Below are 20,209 nucleotides of genomic sequence, written 5' to 3' on the forward strand. Positions count from 1 at the left end.
ACACTGTGTGACCCTGGGCAAGTCATTTCACCCGTTTGCCTCAGTTGTCTCATATGTCAAATGAGCTGGAAAAGGAAATGGCAAACCACTCTACTCTCTTTGCCAAGAAAACCCCCAATGGGGTCACAGAGCCAGATACAGCTGAAATAACTGAACAATGATAAAGGAAAAAGGCTCCACTTGCACTTCTACTAACAGTGCTGCCTAATGCACCATTCATTTCTGTCTTTGGACAGCTGTAATTGCCAAGTTCTTCCTTATCTTGAGTGAAAGGATGCATAGTACAATAGAATGGACACTCTATGTGGAGTCAGAGGACCTGGATTCAAATCCTACCACTTTTACTAACTGCAAGTTAGTTGTTGATTCAACAAGTGTTTATAGCTAAGTAACTTAACCTCTCAGATCCCAGTTTTCTCCTTTGTAAAATGAGTATATTGAACTAGCTAACTTATAAAGCCACTTTTAGCTTACTCCCAAGAACTCTCCTTCTTAGATGGAGGGAGGAAGGTCTTCCTTCCATCCTTGGGCATTGCACAGAGTACATCTAATCTCTTATCCACATGACAGCTTTTCATATATTTGAAAAGTTTTAATATCTGCCCCGCCCCCAACTCTTGTCTTCTAAAAACTAAGCATTCTTGAAGTTTTATGTATTAAAAGGAAAGAGACAAGGTTAAACCAACTGATACAAAAAAAAAAAAGTTGAGCATAAATTTCCTTCACTCTGTTGCCATTTGTGGAACACAGTGCTATTAAAGCCTCACCTACAAAATATAGAGAGGTTATATTTCTATCCGAAACAGAAAAAAATATTCAATTACATGCTTTTGACCACTTATTTACAGAAAGTTATCTTTAGGTCAAGCTGTGGTCTGAAATGATGAATTATAAATAATGGACTTGTTTAAGAGAAAAAAACATATAAAATGCATTATGCTTTATTTACTAGATCCACAGCATAACAGATATTTACATAGAGCTTTAAAGTTTGTAAAAAAAAATAAACAAGGACAAAAACAGAAAAAAAAGTTCAGAATGAACATGAAAAGGACAGTTTTGTGACTACTGTATTGAAATGAATATGCCCTTAAAATGCTCTTTATTATTCTTATTTGTATGCTGAAAAATTGTCTCCATTAACACTGTATATGTCTTGTATTTATAATGCCCCCCGCCATATTGTCTCTGGCATTAAAATATGAACTCCTTAAGGGCAGGGATTCTTGGATTGTTTTTGCTTTTGTTTGTTAGCATGGTGTCTGGCACATAGTAAGAACTTATTAAATTCTGGTTAACTGACTGATAGAGATGTTTAAGTTTATTGATGACCATACTCAAAACAAAACCTCAAGATATTAATAAACTTTTTTATTGGAATTTTAGAGTTCGTAAGACATTTTACATGTCTTTTTGGAGCATCATAATACCACTGTGATGTAGATAAGAGCTGAGGATTTATTTGACTTGCCTGTGGTGGCATAATTAGTAATTGTCAGGAGGGAGATTGGAACCCAGGCCTTATGGAGGCCCAGTCCAATGGTCTGCACACTATTGCCACTATGCACAATGCTTCTCTTAGAGTCTAAGACTTTGACCATTGATACCATCTGTATTGAAGGAAAAAGGAAATCACTGAGGAAGGATGCCTGGCGAGGAAAGGAAATCCTCTGACTGATTTATTTTTAAGCAAGTATACATAGAATGCTAAAGTTGGCACACGCTAGAAAACAAAGACGTAGCCCCCCATCAAACATTACAATATAAAACAATAAAGAAAAAGGGGGTGGCTGGGAACCACACATGTACAGGACGCAGAGAGATATGGATGGCAGTATATTGTTAAATATATCATAAAACTTTGGTTGGGGGTGGGGACGACAGAGAAATGTGTAGTGGAAATGAATGTAAGGTAACTAGTAAGATATCTCCCCAGAATTCTGACTTGCAGAATGTATAAGCTCCACTTAAAACCACTAGTGTCTGTTCCAGGACCAGTAAATATAAGTCAGCCTTAGCAGTGGAAGCATCCAAGAGCTGCTGCTGGGTATGGTGTGCCAAAAAGTCTCTCTATTTGCACCTAAACTCTGCTCTGGCTCATTTGAGCACACTCAGATGGACAGGGAAAACCTATAGGATCCTCTATATGTTATAGGCTTGTGGTCTGCCTTGCTTGATTCAAACCTGGACTGTCATAGGAATAGGAAACTTCATCCACAAAAACGGATACCAAATGCAATGTAGTTTATAGCCTTAGAGAATTTGATGGGGACACTCTAGCCCAAGATCATACATATAAGTATTTGTCAAAAGCAGCACTTTGAACCCTGATCTTCCTGGTTCCAGCCCACATTGCCATTAAGGGAAATTTCCCTTAAATAAATTTTAATGGAATCGTCACAAAAGATCTAAAGACTAAGGGCGTTTCAGAGCAAAAGAGACCAGACCAGCAGTGGGAGGACAACAGAGCAGGAAAATCTTTGTGTGAAATCAGGTTTTGTTGCGAATTTGTTTCTTTTCTGTAGGCAGCACCCCACTGACACACAATGAGTTTATAGAAGTCCAGCCAAGTCAACAAGCATTTATTATGTGCCTATTTGTGCTAGGCATTGTGCAAAGTGCTGAGGATACAAAAAAGGCGAAAAACAACAACCCAAAACCTCACCCCAGACCTGCTCTCAAGGATCTTATAGTCTAATGGTAGAAACAATATGCAAACAAAATGTAGACAGGACAAATTGGAGATGATCTCATTTAGCAATTAAAGGGATAGAAAAGGGCTTATTGCAGAAGGTGGAATTTTAGTTGAGACATGTAGGAAGTCGGGGAATCCAGTAGACAGATGAAGAGGGAGGGCATTCCCGAAAGCTTGGGCTCTCACAGCTCATAAGTCAACAGGGAGGAGGGGGCAGCATGTACGGTATAATTGTGGGAAGTCTCCAAGGACACAGAGGGAGGCCCAGGCACGGTGAGGGTGCTGCTGCCTTTGAAACCACTAATAACCTGTTTTCAGGATCCCTGTAATCCAGAGCACCCGAATTTCCCTGGGGAGGGGGTGTGGCCCCCTATTTTCCTCTCTGTGACATCTCTGCCCTGTGTCCTCTCTGCCAGAGTGCACTGATAGAGCTTGTCTACTAAATACCTTTGGGAGGGGGGGTGATGGTGGTGGTAGTGGTTACCTAGTGGAAACTCGTCTTTCCTTCATAATCAGTCAGTTGTCCTAAGAGGCACACCACCGTGGCCTAGAGTGCCTGTCCGTGGCCGTCGCTGAAAAGCATATGGATGCTCAGACACTGACAGGTAGAAAGGGAGAGCTGGTGGGCCAGGGCTCATCGCCAGTGACACTTTCCCCACGGGCCGCCCCACTTTCTGCCCCAAACTGACGTCCGGCCGGCTTCCTCAGCTCCTTTCCACCCTCCCCTCCAGGGAATCCACAGACTGTAACGAAACTGGCTTGGGCTGGGGAGCTAGCTGGGCATGCTCAGTAGCCGGCCAGGTTTTGATTGCGAGTAGGAAGCTTTCTTGCACTCTACCGGGGCTGCAGCCGAGGCTGCAGACGCGGGGCAAGTAGCAGACGGAAGAGAGCGAGCGAGCGAGAGAGAGTCACTGCAGCTGCTGCGGCTGCCGCCGCCGCTGCCACAGCGAGTCGGAGCAGAGGCGTCCGGAGCTGCGCTGCGCTCCCAGCTCTGCCCGGGTGCGCCGCCGCCGGCAGCAGAGCCCTGCTTGACCGCCCCGCTCCGGGCAGGGGATCCCCGAGCCCTCCTCCACTGCGGCACGCGCCTCTCTCCCTTGGATAGAGTTAGGGTAAGAAAGGGGGTGTCCCTAGCCCGCCAGCTCTGTCCCGGCAGGACGAGGAGAAGGAAGCCTCGGCAGCGCCAGCATCCCTCTCCCTCCCAACCCGGCTCCGTCCCGGGCTCTGTCGGGCATGGAGCCTTGGAGACAATGCGCTCAGTGGCTCATCCATTGCAAGGTGCTGCCCGCCAACCACCGGGTGACCTGGGACTCTGCCCAGGTGTTTGACCTGGCGCAGACCCTCCGCGATGGAGTCCTGCTCTGTCAGCTGCTCAACAACCTGAAGGGTCACTCCATCAATCTCAAGGAGATCAACCTGAGGCCCCAGATGTCCCAGGTAAGGAGAGGGGGAGCAGAGAGTCCCCTTTCTCTCCCTTCTCACCTCCCCGGGCCGTGTCTCCTTTCCTCTCCCGAGTTCCTCACCCCTCCCCTTCCTCCCGACAGCATCCCCCATTAATCATCTGGCTAATTTCTTTGTGTAAATGCAAAGATCTTCTAGGTGCTCCCTGCCTGCCTCTTATCTCTGTCCTCCCTCCCCCTTCCCTGGCCACTCTTGGCTTTTTCTCTATCCCAGCTGCGAGAGACGGTTTAATCTCTAACTGAATTATCAAACTCTGGAAAGATGATATAGGAATTTGTAAAAGAGGGCTGGTACTATGAGTGTGTGTGTGTGTGTGTGTGTGGTGGGGGGGGTGATTTGAAAAACAAAAGTTGTCTTAAAGTGCATCTCACATATTCTCTCACTCCTGAAGACCAACAACAGGAACGAGGCAGGGGAGGAATGGGAGATGATGAAATAACATTTTATTTTCCACTTTGCTCTTTGGGCTTGGCTAGGCTGCTTCCCCTTGTTTTCTTGATCTGCATTTTTGAAAGAGGAACCATGTCACGGAGAGTGTGGAATCTAGGAAGTTGAACATGCCCAGTACCGTTATCTGTCCAGTGAGTGCATGAGCTAAAAGAGAAAAAAAAAAGGTGGGGGTGGGGTCGGGTCATAAAACTGCTACTGCCCTCTGAAGGTCTCCCACACGTCCCTCCACTGAGATGTTTAGTATTTACAGCTCTCTTTAAAAACCACGTGAGAAACATGAGTCCAGCCTCTCTCAGCAAAGAGACAGGAAACTACAAATTCAGGTTGACACTATTCGCTTCTCCCTCCCCTCCACCTCCCGCCTCAGGTCTTGCTGCACATTTTGTTCCTGTGTCAGGGGCTATGTATGGCAAAGAGATCCATCTCTGAAGTTGTCAGGGTTCAGGAGAGTCAGAAGGGGAGCTCAGAATTCCAAAGTATGAATGAAATCTTTTCTCCTGCTACAACGTTTTGTCCAAGAAAGCACCTTAATATGATACTGCCTCAGTGTTCTTTGTAACAACTTTAAAGAAGACTACCTAACTTCAAAGGGTAGAGAGAGGAACAAAAAGAATAAGTTCCATCATTGGGTTTTTCAAATTTCAGTCGTCTGACGTTTTTAGTCAGTGGTATTGTGATATAAAGCCAAGCTATTCAGTCAGTAGAGAGTAGCAGCAGCAGCGATAGCATCGTTAGAAGAGATCAGTATTTGCTGTGTTAATTACCTATGGATTCTTAAGTAACATTATACATTCAGCTCTTTGAATTCCTGTGTCAGACTCTCATGATGGCCCCACTGTAATCCAATCCCATGGATACACTTTGATTGCCTTGGTTTGGGCTTCTAGGGGCACAACAGCAAGCAGGAATACTGGAAGGTGCTGTTGTCTTCCACACTTGCACTTGAACTGTTAAATTGTAAAACAGAGGAAATAACACTTGAAGAGCACTGAGTCGAGTCAGAGGAGTGTTCAAATCCCACATCTGATGGTTCCTCCCTGTATGACCATGGACAAGCTGCTTAAATCTCTCTGCGCCTCAGTTTCCACAACTGTAAAATGAGGGTGTTAGACTAGAATCTAGTCACTAAATAGTCTCTGCGGTCCTTTCTGACTCCAAATCTATGATTCTATGAATGACTTATGTTTGAAGGGTAGTTGTGAACTTTGGAAACTTAAAATGTTATATGCAATGAAGCTTTAAGATTTTGCGATTCTTTTATGTCATTAATTCACGTAATAAGCATTTATTATGTTATGATACTAACTGTGCCAGCCATTTCACCCCTAAGCCTCAGTAATATCATCTGAAAAATGGGCATAATAATACTTATCTATCCCCAAGGAGGATTTTTGGGGTGGGGGAGAAGAGCAGAACACAGTACTTTGGGAACCTTAAAGAACTATAGAAATGTGAATCATTTGATTTATATTAGCAACATCCAGAGCAGCTCTCCAGATTCAGAAATTCTCTGTGGAGCCCAGAAGTGCTCATCAAGTTCCAATGCTTAACAGACTATAATGTTGCTTGAGCCATCTTTTCCTACCTTGCTGCAGCCCCTTCTGGACGGCAAGGTCTGTTGCACCAGAGTGCATACCTAGAGCAAAAAGTATTGTCCAGGACTCTGCAGAAACAGAGTCTGGATCTCCTGGGCAATGGAAACATTTGAGGATAGCTGACTTTGCCAGCTAGCCGAGGTTAATTTAATTTTTCATAGCACAAAATTTTATACTTAAAAAAACTTTTTAAATCAACTTCTTTCTAAGTTGTATTACACATTTCCTTACTTGAACAGACTATACTAAACCTAAATTAACTTTTCCTCAGTGATTCATGGTCATTAGTGTGGTATAGTTAAAAAAAAGAGCAGTGTGGCATCAAGAGATATGATAGCTGAGTCCTGGCTTTGTCCATTAACTTGATTTGTCACCTTGAACTAATCACTTCTCTCAGCCAAGGAGGGAGCTGAATTTGATATCTAATGCCCTTCTTAATACTAATGACACAGGTTGTTGAAATGGGAAGATTGCTGGAAAATGAGTCAGAAAAGTGGTTTTGAATCCAGAAGTAGGGAACCTGGAGCCTTGAGACCACATGTGACCCTCTAGGTCCTCAAGTATGGCCCTTTGAGACCCAACTTCACAGAACAAATCCTTTGTAAGAAATTACGTACTTCACCCAACCCAGGGAAAAGTGGTTTGTAAACTTTAAAGGGACAAAGTGGATCTATATCTTTGAATTTTATTTTTAAAAAATATTTTATTCATTTTCTTTTTAATTTATGTAATAAAACAAGCATTTCCATAACATAGTATACTTTTAAAAAGATGATTGCTCACAAAACTGCAAATCTGTTATGCACAACTTGCTATTCCTTTTAAATATATAATAAAATTATTATGTAAATTTCTTTTCCATATTTTCCTCCCTCCACTCCCCATGCCCTAGAGATAGCTACCGTTTTAGGAACAAATATGTGTGCTATGTAAATTTATTATATATCTATACATATATGTATATATATATATTATATATATAGCAACTCAGCCTACTGACTTCCCTGGATTCTTTAAGGTCCCAACTAAAATCCCATCTTTTACTGGAAGCCTCCCCTAAACCCATTTAATTCTAGTGTCTCCCTCTGTTAATTATTTTCTGTTCATCTTTTATATAGCTTGTTTTGTATAGAATTGTATGCATGTGTCTCCCTCATTGGATTGTGAAGGCAGGGAATTTCTTTTGCCCCTTTTCATGCCCTGAGCGCTTAGGACTGTGCCTGGAATGTAGTAGGTTTATTGATTGATCGAGATGTATATATGTCTGTATATGTGTGTGTGTGTGTGTATGATTATAGCATTTCTATTTTACAAATACATTATTTCATTTGTTCCTCATAACTTAGTGAAATTCTATAGTTATTATTACAGTATATCCATTTTAAGGAGGCTAAGTGTCTTGTTCTTGGTCACAAAGCTAGAGTTAAGTATCACTCTTGTCTCTACTCTTGTCTCTACTCTTCATTGGTTCCAAGTCCAGTATTCTTTCTGCTGTAATATACTGACTTCCATACTGGGATATATAATGTAATTATATCTATATAAGTCTGTCAGCAAGCACAGGCATTGTTCTAGGCTCTGGGAATACACAAGAATTACTTGCCCTTAAGAAGCTTATGTTCTTTTGGGGAAAACATCATATATACACATATAAGTAAGTACAAAATATTATTGCTCAAATTGCAAGCTGCCTGATTACTTACATTGGATTAATAAAACAGCAACTCATTACATGTGAGCTATTTCTACACTCAGGAAGCAGTGAAAACCACAATTGCTTCAATGTTATTATTGCCTTATGAGCCCTAAGTCAATGTGAACTTAAAAAAAATAACTACCTTACCCCCCTCCTCAGACAAACAAAAAACCCAGGGGGATCTATTTATACTTTATTTATTGTTCCTTCTTTTGAAATATTTTTCAAGAAAAGTTCACGTAATCACTTATCTATTTTAGTTAATAAACACTATACCTATTCTTCAAAAAAAATTATTTTGTAAGTGTATATTTGAACATTGGAATGTGACTTTGATGAATGAATATTTGAGTAAGGTGCTGCAATGGATAGAACTTTGGACTTGAAGTCAAGAAGTCCTGAGTTCAAATCCAGCCTCACTTACTGGGTGTGTGATTTTGGGAAAGTTACTTAGTTTTGTTGTGCCTTGGTTTCCTCATCTGTAACATGGGGATAATAATAGCACTTCTCAGGTTGTTTGTTGTGAGGAACAAATGAGATATTTGTAAAATGACTTGCAAACCTCAAAGTTCTCTATACATTATTATTATCATTGTTATATATTATTATGCAAATCTATTATTATTCTTATTAATTTTATAAAATGTCATAGCTCATGTTTATATGTATCTTTAGGTTTACAAAGTACTTTCCTCATGAGAATCCCAAGAGATAAGAAATACAATCATGATGATTGCATTTTATGTTTGTTGAATTTTATAGATGAGGAAATGGGATCTCGGAGAGATTGAAAGATGTTTCCATGGCCATGTTGTCACAAAGCTAGTTAGTGATTGAAGCAGGAATCCAACCTATGGTAGGCTTTGGAATTTCAAGTCTTGTTCTCTCTCTTCAGGGCAACTTCTCCTCCTCTTCCTCCTCCTCCGCCTCCTCTTCCTTCTCTTATTCTTCCCCCTCTTCATCCTCCTCCTTGTCCTCCTCTTCGTTGTTTTCTTCCTCCTTTTTTTTAAATTGATACTTTTTTTAACGAGTTTCTAAGAGACCATCTAATGTTTGTTGAAAGGAAGACTGATTATCTAATTCAATAATCCACCAGATGGTTATCCTTCAATTGTGAGCCCTGATCTTTGTTCCTTTGAACCAAAGTCTTCAAATTCTTAGGCTATGGGTGATGGGGTCTTAATTTCCATAACTATGTAGGATTTTCATGCATTTTAAGAGTTCCAATCCAGGTATAGGGACTTGCTTAAGATAGCAATTATCCATCCTCCTTATAGATGGGAGAGCAGGACCCTAACTCATAGATTTATTTGTTGTTCTTTATCACTGTGGTATTAATTTTATTCTTGACCTTGAAGCCCAGAGGAATGTTATATGTGTATTCTGAGGGAAGATCCATGGTCCAACCAGCAAAAATTTCTAGGCAAGGCATGTAACAAATGCCTAGTAAATGCTAGGTCAGTTGTGTATTCTGTTTCTGAAGAAACCAAGCAGAGAGGGATGGAAACCTTGAAGCTTTCCCTAGTGCCTATAGAATGCAGTAAATTGCTAAGCACTGTATTCAAGATACTATTTTCTGGTGCAACCTTCCTTCCCCCATCTCATCTTCTCCCTCCCTCCCTCACTCCTCCTCACTCACCCATATTTCATACCATTTTTGTAAACATGGAAAATATACGTTGAACTCTCTTTTCAAGGTCATTTGTAAAAATGAAGGAGGCAGTGTTGCACAGTGGAAGGTATACAAAGACTGGTTCAAACCCTGGCTCTTCCACTTAGAATCTGTGTAACCTTACATAGTCCCTTGACCTCTCTGAACCTCAGTCTCTTCATCTGTGAAAATGTGGGAAGTGGACTTGATGGCCTATAAGGTCCTTCCTGACTCTATGATTCTATAATATTATGTTAAGAAGATGGTCTATATAAGCTATCATGCCCCTCCCAAGGATCTGTGATCCTTAGCAATACAGCATCATTATTTGGATGCGAATTGCAGATCATTTGTCTTTGGCAGCCATATTACCTGACTGTGGTATTGCTTTTGCAGCTAGGGGGCGCCATAGCGCATAGAGCATCTGGGTCTGGAGTCAGTAGGACCTGTGTTCAAATTTGACCTCAGACACTAGCTGTGTGACCCTGGGTAAGTTTCTGTTTGCCTCAGTTTCCTCATCTGTCATCTGAGCTAGAGAAGGAAATAGCAAGGCACTCCAGCATCTTTTCCAAGAAGACTCCAAACAGGGTCACAAGGAATCAGACATGATTGAAAATTAACTAAACACGTTGCTTTCGTCGCCCATTTTCATTGCCTCTGTGTCTTCTGTTAACACCATTCTGTCTCTTGATGGATATGTGGCATTTTGATTGCTACCATTAGGATGAGCAGCTAAAATGGACCGTCTCATGGTTGCCCTTTCTTACAATGGGATAGAAGGAGAGGCTGAGATAGTAGAGATAGAAAAGGATATAAGATTGGATAGAGAAAGACAAAGGGGTGAGATTGGACAAAAACACCAAGAAGAGAAGACAATGAGGGCCTGCATTTTATCTTTAAATATTTGAAAGGCTGTCACATGGAAGAAGGATTAGACTTGCTAGGCTTGGCCCCTGAGGTCAGAAAGAAGGGTGATGGGTGGAAGTTGTAAGGAAGTAATTTTAGGCTTGATGTAAGAGAAAACTTCCCAAGAGTTATGGCTGTGCAAAAGCAGAAGATACCTGGTAAGGCAATGGGTTCTGCCACATTCAGAGTCTCCAGGTAAAAGTTTAATGTCCTCTTGTTGGATAGATGGGGTTCATGTGTTAGACCAGGGAAGGGTGAGGTCCTTTCAAGCTCTGAAGTTCTGTGAAAGAGGGAGAAAAGAAGCAGAGCAAAGGATAGATGTGCTGGGATTGCTGCTAGATGCTATTGTCCAGCCTGTCCTAGCTGTCTTCTGGGCAAATAGAATTGATGGCTTAGGGCCCTAGGTAATGATCAGGTATAGTGCCCTCTTCCATAAGGGAACAACTGTAAACACTACTTGTCAAGTCCCTTTGCATGATCCTTTGAATGGGTCATGTTTTCCTATGAAGCCCTTTCTCCCACTAGATTATTAGATTCTCATTGTCTATCAGTGATACCAGGGAAATATCTGAGCCATTGGAGAAGATAGTGGGATATAGTAATATTGTAACTGACAATACATAAGGGAATCATTCTTTTCTATTCTTTCTTTGCTAGATTTTAGGCAGTCAGCCAGCCAAAGTGTGAGCACCAAAGGTAGGGACAGCTTCTGGTCTTCATTCATTAGTGTTTTGAAATTACATTTTTTCCCTTCTATGTAAATCTTCTTTGAAATTGTTTTCACAAGAAGTGTGGTCAGCTTTCAAGTGATTGCTTAACAGGAAACCTGTATTATATGCTACTCACTTGGGAGCTCCCTAAAGAGTCAATTAATATGGAATATTTAGTGATATACTTGATACTCACCTTCCATGTTTTTCAAAGTGGTGTACTTAAAATAGATCTGTAACAGCTGGCTTGAATAATAAACAAGACTGGCTTTGGGACAGGCAGGATGCTGTCAAGATTCTTTTCTTGATGGAATCACAGCATCTTAGTAGGTTACAAACGATCACAGAAAGCGTCTAGGTAGACCCCATACCTGCACAGGAATTTTCACTTGAGGTTTATATGTCCTAGAGTAAGATATGCTAGAGGGGCTGAAGCAGCATAATTTAGTAGAAAATGCACAGGGATTGGAAAATGTCAAGAAGCCTCCATTCCAGTCCCAATTGTAGCTAGATAAGAGACTTTGGTTAGGTCTTTTTCTATTTCCTAACTTATTAGACTGTAAACACCTTAACTTGTATATAGTTTTGGCTTAATAAAAGGAATCTATGAAAGGTAAATGATACTAGCCCTGCTTAACTCAGAGGGTGGCTATGTGGATAAAGTGAGATGATGGGTAGAAGTGATTCAAAAGGTAGGTGGCTGCAGACATGTACTTGTAGTATTGGGAATATGGAGTGAATAAAAAAAAACTCATTTATTGGGTATTGTGGGGCTTCAGGAGGTAATAATTAATTGAACAATAAGTACTTCTTAGCCTACTATTTTCTAGATATTATGATAGATTCTGGGGATTACAGTACAAAAATGAGATAGGATCAGATTTAAAGCTGAAAGGAACCTCAGAGACCATCATGTCCAACCTGCTTATTTTGCAGTTGAAATTGGGACACTGATAGATTAAGTCAGTGTCCCACAGCTAGGAAGCAGGTCTGAGGTGGGATTTGAACACAGGTCTTTCTGACTCCATGTAGACTGCCCTATCATTATGCAATGCCACTGATTTTGTTATTGTTTAGTAGGTAAGACATAGAAAGTTGTGGTGGATAGAGGGTCAGAATCAGGGTCTGTGGGTTCACTCATTTACTTATAGCATGGGAGTCAGAGGTTAGGACTGATAAGCCCCACTTGGCCCTTTCCCTCTAAATTCTTATGCTATGGTTACCTGTCTTGGACTAGTTTGGTTTCTCATTTTGAACATACATTCCTGAGTGGTTTTATGTTAGCTCTCTACTATTGGTTAAACTAAGCTAATACGGTGGCTTATGGAGACTGGGAATCTCCCTCTTTTTCCTCAACTTTTGATCCATTTACTTTTCCACATAAGCATTTCAAGATATTAAGCTTGCTTGCGTTCCCCTTTCCCTCAGAGGTGAGTGCCCCAAATTACTTGTTACTTTTTCAGTTCTTCAAAAGATGTGGTTTTGTTGGTGGGGTCTCTTCCTGTACAGTATAGGTCATAACCCCTTAGAGACATAGAGGAAACACTTTGTTAATTTCTATGATAAAGGAAAAAAAAACCTAACAAAATGCATGATGTGGGTGTTGAGTATCTGAAGAACACTTCTGAACTGGGGCTTCAATGAGGACTTCAATAGATTATATCTGTTCCCAGTAATTTACCAAGCACTTATTAATTGCCTACTATGTGTCAAGGCATTGTGCTAATTGCTAGGGTAGGCCTTCTTAACTGGAGCTTGTTCATGGATTCCCAAGAGATCTGTGGATAGACTTCATGGACTCCATGAATTCGAATGGAGGAAAATTATGTCTTTATTTTTATTAACCTCTAACTGAAAATTAGCATTTTCAATTATGAATTTTAAAAAATCCAACCCAAACATTATTCACATCAGTCGTTGAGGCTTCGCTAGACTGCCAAATAGGTCCTTGACACACAAGAAGTTAACCCGTGTTCTAGGAATACAAAGAAAATGAAAGTGGAAAATGAAAGTCTTTGCCCTTAAGAGCCTTACATTCTATCTGTGGACCATGCATGTGCAGAAGAGCAGAGATACATCAGATCTGCAAAATAAATAAATGCAAAGTAACATGGAAAGTAGTCATTAACATCTGAAGTCACCACAGAAGCTCCCATACAGGTGGCAGTTGAGCTGAGTTTTAAAGGAAGAACCATTCTAAAGCGTAGAGATAAGGAGAGAGCATTCCAGGGCATGGGGTTCAACCTTTATAAAACTATGGTGTCAGGAGATAAAATATCATGCATGAGTTATAGGAAGTAGACAAGTTTGGCTGGACTGCAGAGTGTACAATGAAGGGGAGTTGTATAATAAATCTGGAAAGGGCAGTTGGAGCTGGATCATGAAAGTCTTTAAATGCCAAATAGAGGAATTCATATTTGATCCCAGAGACAATAGGGAGTTACTAGATTTCTTGAGTAGGAAAGTAACATGTTCCTACTGGTGTTTTAGGAATATAGCTTGGACAGTGGTGTGGAATATGAACTGGAGAGAGACTTGAAGCAGGGGAACTATTTCAGAGGGCACTGCAGAAGTTCAAGGGAGAGATGAATGACTGACCATGGAACTAGGGTGCTGACCATGTAAGCAAAGGGAATGGGTAGGTTCTGTCTATTCTGGAAGCCTTTCCAGCTAGGTAGCCCCTGTCAGAGTTTGGATCCACAGGCATAAATTTCTAGAAGCCTGATCCACCTCTATGCACTTCCAATACAGCTTAGGAATTGGACTTTAGTAGAGGATTCTGTTATTTTAATATGAATTTGGACTTCCTGGGCACATCAGAATATTAGTGTATTCTCACCCTTCTTACCCTTGGATTGGGCAGAAGCATTTCACCACAAATTCTTGATAGTTAGGAAAGACTTTATGGTCATGCATTCTGTCTCACTTATTCCCCATGATTCCCTCTTGAGGGAGATAATACTAGGATTGTTATCTCTCTTTTGCAAATGGGAAACCTGTGGTTCACTGATACGGAGTTACTTGCCCAGGGTCAAAACATCCAATAAGTTTGAGACTCTGGCTTAAGTCATTTGATCCCAAGCCTAGCGTTCTTTCTACCATAGGATAGTGATGGAGTTTGAGAGGATGGTAAAGCTTTTGTACCAATGGTGGTATTGATTTGATTATGATTTCAAAACTGAACAAAGGATGGGGCATGGGAGAATATGAATTGGCAGCAAGATGGCATGGCTAGAGCCGACCCACATGTGACCGACCACAGGAATCACCTTACCAATCGGGATAGTGGGATCCTGGATGAGCATTCCAGAAGCAAAAGGGTTAAATCCTCCCGGGAATGACCTGGTTGTCAGAAAAGGGCAGTTGGCATAAAACCTTGTCTTTTCCTTTTCTCAGCACACCTTATCTCTCACCTCTCTCTCATCCACTTTTTCACATCTAGTGAACCTCTTATGGATTGAGCCTCACGGACACCTGTCGTTGACTGGCTCCTTACACTTCAGCTAGTTCTTTAACCTCTTAGACTATTCCTGACCCTCTTGCCCATCCTGGACTCCGCAGTGAGTCGATTTAATGCCACCCACACTATTACCCTAACCTCCCTCCTGAGGTCTGCTCTACCTCCTGGTCCAGTCCCCAGTTCAGCTTTTTCACCTCCTATTTAGGTGCCTAATGATGTAAAATAGCTGCTATTTTGTTGTTGTTTTTTTAATTGTTTCAGTTGTGTCCCATGCCTTGTGACCCCATTTGCAGATACTGGAGTGGTTTGCCTTTTTCTTCTCCAGCTCATTTGACAGATCAGGAAACTAAGACAAGCAGGGCCACACAGCTAGTGTCTGAAGGTAGATCTGAATTCAGGAAGATGAGTCTGGACCCTAGACCCGGAAATCTACCTGCTTCACTGCCTAGCTGCCCTTGCTTAGCACACAGTAAGTGCTTAATAGATTATTTTTCATTCATTTACTTGCTATTATGACATTCTGAGGAAGGAAAGAACACATGCAGCTGGTAGATAAGAGGAAGAGAGATAAGGGAAGGCCTTTGAGGAGGAGGTGGCATCCGAAATGAAGCTTAAAGGAAAAAGTAGGATTCGTTCAGACTTAGAGCTGACTCTTCTCCTTTTGTCAGTTAGTAAACTCCTTATTGCCCTCATCTGTAAAATGGAGCAAGAGCTACTTTCATGAGGGTACTTCTCACTACTGAGTGATTTTGAATTTAGGCCCAAAGCATTGACTACATTGACTTCTCTGATCTTACTTAGACAAAATAATGCCAAAGATCAGGCACAGTGCTTGTTTAGCTTATAAAACTTGTGTTATTACTTTCCTCAAAGGTGTCTATTCTATTTTATTATTTTAAATTAAAAACCTGTGGTATTTTCTAGAAAAAATAGTTCTAGACAAGATATTTGTTTTGCCCTAGTTCTGATAGAAGGAGTTTATGATTTTTGACATACCCTGTCACCTGTGCTCTAAGAAGCTGTAGCCTGTGCCCTGGCCACATCCTTGGCAGATGGGCTAAACCAGTTTGAGGGCAACTTGTCCAGCTATGTGGAATATGAATTTGAGAGAGACTTGAGGCAGGAGAACTACTTCAGAAGGCACTGCAGAAGTTCAAGGGAGAGCCGAATGATTGATGATTGAACTAGGGTGCTGACCATGCAAGTGAAGGGAATGGTTAGTTCTGTCTCAAACCCATCAGTGACTTAGCAGAATATCTGCCCCAAGCATGTGAAGACTTCCTAGAAGCATGGGTGCATGAGAACATTCTGTCTCTACAGTCATGAGATGACTCCTATACCAGGAGATGTGTGGTACTCAGAGCTTGGTCAGACATCACAGACACCAAAGTCATCTGTTGCATCCCTGGCCATCTCCAGTTGTGGGAACTTATTAGAATCAATGTTCATTGAAGCAGGGGATCAAAAAATGGGAACTTGGAAATAAAAATAAGTACACCAGTGGCATAACTAGGAGAGGGCAAAGAGAGCTTTGTCCTTGGGCATAGAATTTAGAAGGTTCTCATACCTTCCTGGGACATCCAGAATTCAGTCCTTAAGCAACATAGAAACCATCTAGTTCCCTTGTTCATTCTTCTGTCCTTTGGGCAGCTATAGCCCAGATAAGCTTCACCCCTTTCCAGCCCAAGTACCTCTTTCCTCAGGATTCACAAACTCTTACTTATGATTCTGCATGGTGGCCCCTAAAAAATAGAATCCTATGATCAAGATAACCTAAAGAGCGGGTAATGCTAGGAGAGAATCTTTATACATGGGAGAGTGTGTAGGTTGCTAATTATTGAATATCACGACCCATTCCATCCCATAGACTCAAACAGCCTAAAGTTGGTCTTGTGTAATTATTTTTGCTATCTCTCTATATAGCTACACTTTGTTTGAATGCAGAAGCTTATTAAATATGCAGCTCCACTCACCAGGCCAAGATAAAGGAGTAAAGAGACAAGAAACATAATAAATCAAAGTAGACACTATAGAAGATTATGTTAGTAAAATGTGAATTCCTTATCTCTCCTTTCAAGTCCTTGTGAATGGTACTCCAGTTTACAGTCAAAGCTTCTGTGCAGTAAATATCTCTCCAATCCAGAATGTGGTCAAGAAAGAGAAAACAGACAGCAACTCCTCTGACACTTTTGCATCTATTCCCCATATAATAGGGGTATTATTGGTAATACAAGGAGTGATGGTTGGCAGTGTGGGAGCAATGGCATAAACAGAATCCCTACTAGAAAACCGTAGAGGGTAGAGGCTACTTAATATAAAGACAAATAGTTTTGACAGTCCTCAGCAGCCCTGAGGGTACCATTCACTGTATAAATGTCATTATTCAGTTGTGACCAACTCTTAGTGACCCTCATTTTGGGTTTTCTTGGCAAAGAAACTGGAGTGGTTTTACCATTTTCTTCTCTAGCTCATTTTACAGATGAGGAAACTGAGGCAAACAGGGTTAAGCGGCTTGCCCAGGATCATACAGCTAGTAAGTGTATGAGGTCATATTTGAACTCAGTTCTTCCTGACTCTAGGCCCACCACTCTATCTATTGCACCAGCTAGCTGCCCCTCACAATATTAGAAAGATTTTTCCCCAAGTGTTAACTATTAAAAAAAAATCGGAGGGGGGGGCATTTAAATGGATGAAAACAGCTCTTCGGAATGATCTATTCTCCAATTATATCTCAGTACAATAATTAATATTTCAAGTCACCAATGATCTCTCCCTTTCTTGAAGTCATAGCACCTTTTTATACTTCTTATGAATTTATCACATTCTATTCTAAAGTTACAATTATCTACGTACATTTTTTATCTTCCCAACTAGATTTTTAATTCCTTGAGGGCATGGTCCAAGTCTTATGTATCTCTGTATTCCTTAGCATCTCACACAATACACAGCGGATAACAAACACTTATTTAAATTTTATTAAATGAATGAATTAGACGCCCCTAAGGTTTGAAACTGGGAGGGTTTTTAGCAAACCATCCCGTTCATTTTACACTTTACACATATGGAAGTTGACATCTAGAGAAGCTTAATGGTTTGCCAAACATCACTTCTATAGTATGTACTACCTCCATAGACAAGATTCAAACCCAGGGGCTTGTAGTTCAAATCTGTTATTCAGAGTGAATGAATACTACTTAGTAGCAAAGTCAGGACGAGAACACAAACCATTTATGTCCCAGTCTATGGCTCCTTCCGGTATGCAATGTTGGGAACCTGAGCTCATCAATGCATGGTTAAATTATGTTTGATATATTCTGCTTGAGGAAGGGAAATGTGTAGTATATATTAGTAAGTTTTTTTTTTTACCCCAAATGGTTAACTATTAAATTTTTTTTTGGGGGGGGTCATTTAAATGGCTGAAAACAGCTTTTCAGAATGATCTATTCTCCAATACTTTGGGCTTGCTGAGGTTTCAAGGCATTAAAAGGTTTAAAACACAACCTATTCATTCCTTATATAAATATAAATTTGACAGGCAATCTTTTTTGCCTTTCTAATTAATTTTTTTCAAATACATATATTGATATTTGTCCTATGGTCCCATAGCACAAAAGTTACATTATAAAAATATGTATCATTAAATTCAGCAGGCATGGAGCAATAGGTAGAATGCTGGGCCTGAAGTCAGGAAGTCAGGAAGACCCGAGTTCAAATCCAGCCTTAGACACTTCCCACCTGTGTGACCTTGGCCAATTACTCAACCTGTTTCCTCAGCTTCCTCAACTGTAAAATGGGGATAATAATAGCACCTGCCTCCCACAGTTTTTATTGTAAGAATCAAATGAGATATATGTAAAGCACTTAGCATAGTGTCTGGAACATGATAGTATGACTGCTAGACATTATTTATTATTATTACTATTATTATCAAAAATCACAACAGCTCAGAATTGAAAGGGCTGTTTCTGGCTATTACATTCCTCCCCCAACAATGCATTGGAATGGAGACAGTTTCATTTTTATCTTTGTACTTGCAGCTAGGGAATACAAAATATTGTACCTGTTAGCAAAGATCTTACTAGTTTTTTTTTGGAAGCCGTGTCATAGTTTCCATTCCTTCATCTCACAATTCTCTGAAACATCTCGATTTTATTTTTTCAGATACATTGTTGTCTTACATCTTGTACTTGAGCAGTTTGTTTTTTTTTTAAACCTAAGTTTAGATTTTTCCATTGATCTTTATTTAATTTGATCTTTTTAAGAGTCAGACTACTGTTGTAACCTGTTGGAGTCTTTTGGGATTCTCCCTGCCATTCAGAATGTTAACCACAGTTGAGGGTAGGAGCAATTTTTTCTTTGCAATCCCTGCTACTAGGGAGGCTGTGGCTGGTGGATTGCATGAGCTCAGGAGTTCTGAGCTTCAGTGGGCTAAGCTGATTGGGTGTGTGTAAAAAGCTCAACAGTAATAAGATGACTGGGTTGTTTATGGAAAGATGAACCAGACCAGGTCAGAAAAATGGATTAAGACAATGCTACCGTTCTTGATTGGTAGTAGGATTGGTCCCGTGAGTGACTTCTATTCTTGGTGAGATAGGGAGACGTCTGTCCCCAAAAGTCCCCTAAAGAATGTTAAATACTTTACTCAGCTTTGTGTCATTTCATTTCATTTACCATTCATTCACTGATTTACTTATTATTGAATATTATAAATGAGGTTTATCCTCTCTCTCCTTTTAGCACAGAACTTGAAATCATATTCTAATCCTTCCTTGTGATTTGGAATTCTACAACAGTGCAATTCTAAAGCTGTCATAACTCTCTTTGAAGTATGTGACTTTGAGCAGAGGTAATAAATATGTCCCAGGCTCTTGGTGAGTAGTTTGGATCATGACTGATAGCTTTGTTCAAACTTTGTAAAAAAAATTTTTTTTCTTTTGAAAGTATAGAGAACTAAATTTTGTGAATGACAATAAACTATTGCGTGTTCTTGTTAACTTGTTGTTTCAATCATGTCAAACTCTCCATGACCCTATTTGGGATTTTCTTGGCAAAGATACTGGAGTAGTTTGCCATTTTCTTCTCCAGCTCATTTGACAGATGGGGAAACTGAGGCAAACAGGGTTAAGTGACTTGCCCAGGGACAGACCCAAAGTTGCACAGGTAGTCAGAGGCAGAATCATCATTTGTTCCTAGCTGCTATGACTCCAGATTAAGTATTCTTCATTTTGTACCATTTCATCATCAGGAAACAATTATTGGGGGTGGGGGGCCAAGGAAGAAAATTTAAGAAAAAATTGGGAAAATATGTTCTCATGTTTTATAGGGCATGTCATCTGATCTCTGTGGAGTGTCTGCTACTTTTTATTCTCACTCTGTCCCATTCTGAAAGGACGTTAGTTTAAATGTCAAGATCCCATAACAGGTCTTCTTGGGGGCAATTAGGCATTTTTAGAAGACTGATATACAGATAATGGACCATAAAAGACCATTTTGAATGGGAATAAAAGAGGAAGAGGAAAATCCCTTAAGGAGAAAAATAATTTCAGGTATATCCTTCCAAAACTCTCATCAATTTAAGATTATTCAGT

The 20,209-nt window shown here is 40.5% G+C and overlaps 1 protein-coding gene across 1 annotated transcript in view; it reads left to right on the plus strand.

The window, feature by feature from the left end:
• Positions 1 to 3,505: 3,505 nt before the first annotated feature.
• VAV3 (vav guanine nucleotide exchange factor 3) overlaps positions 3,506 to 20,209 on the plus strand; it is a 457,197-nt gene continuing 440,493 nt past the window's right edge. Inside the window, exon 1 of the mRNA XM_069090495.1 lies at positions 3,506 to 4,129. Within this exon, the coding sequence (XP_068946596.1) occupies positions 3,926 to 4,129 (204 nt within the window). The 5' untranslated portion in view covers positions 3,506 to 3,925. The remainder of the gene's footprint in view (positions 4,130 to 20,209) is intronic.

This window comes from Petaurus breviceps, unplaced genomic scaffold, assembly GCF_028583685.1.
Source record: "Petaurus breviceps papuanus isolate PSGF00001 unplaced genomic scaffold, PetGlider_PUasm1.0 186, whole genome shotgun sequence".
Taxonomy (NCBI): domain Eukaryota; kingdom Metazoa; phylum Chordata; class Mammalia; order Diprotodontia; family Petauridae; genus Petaurus; species Petaurus breviceps.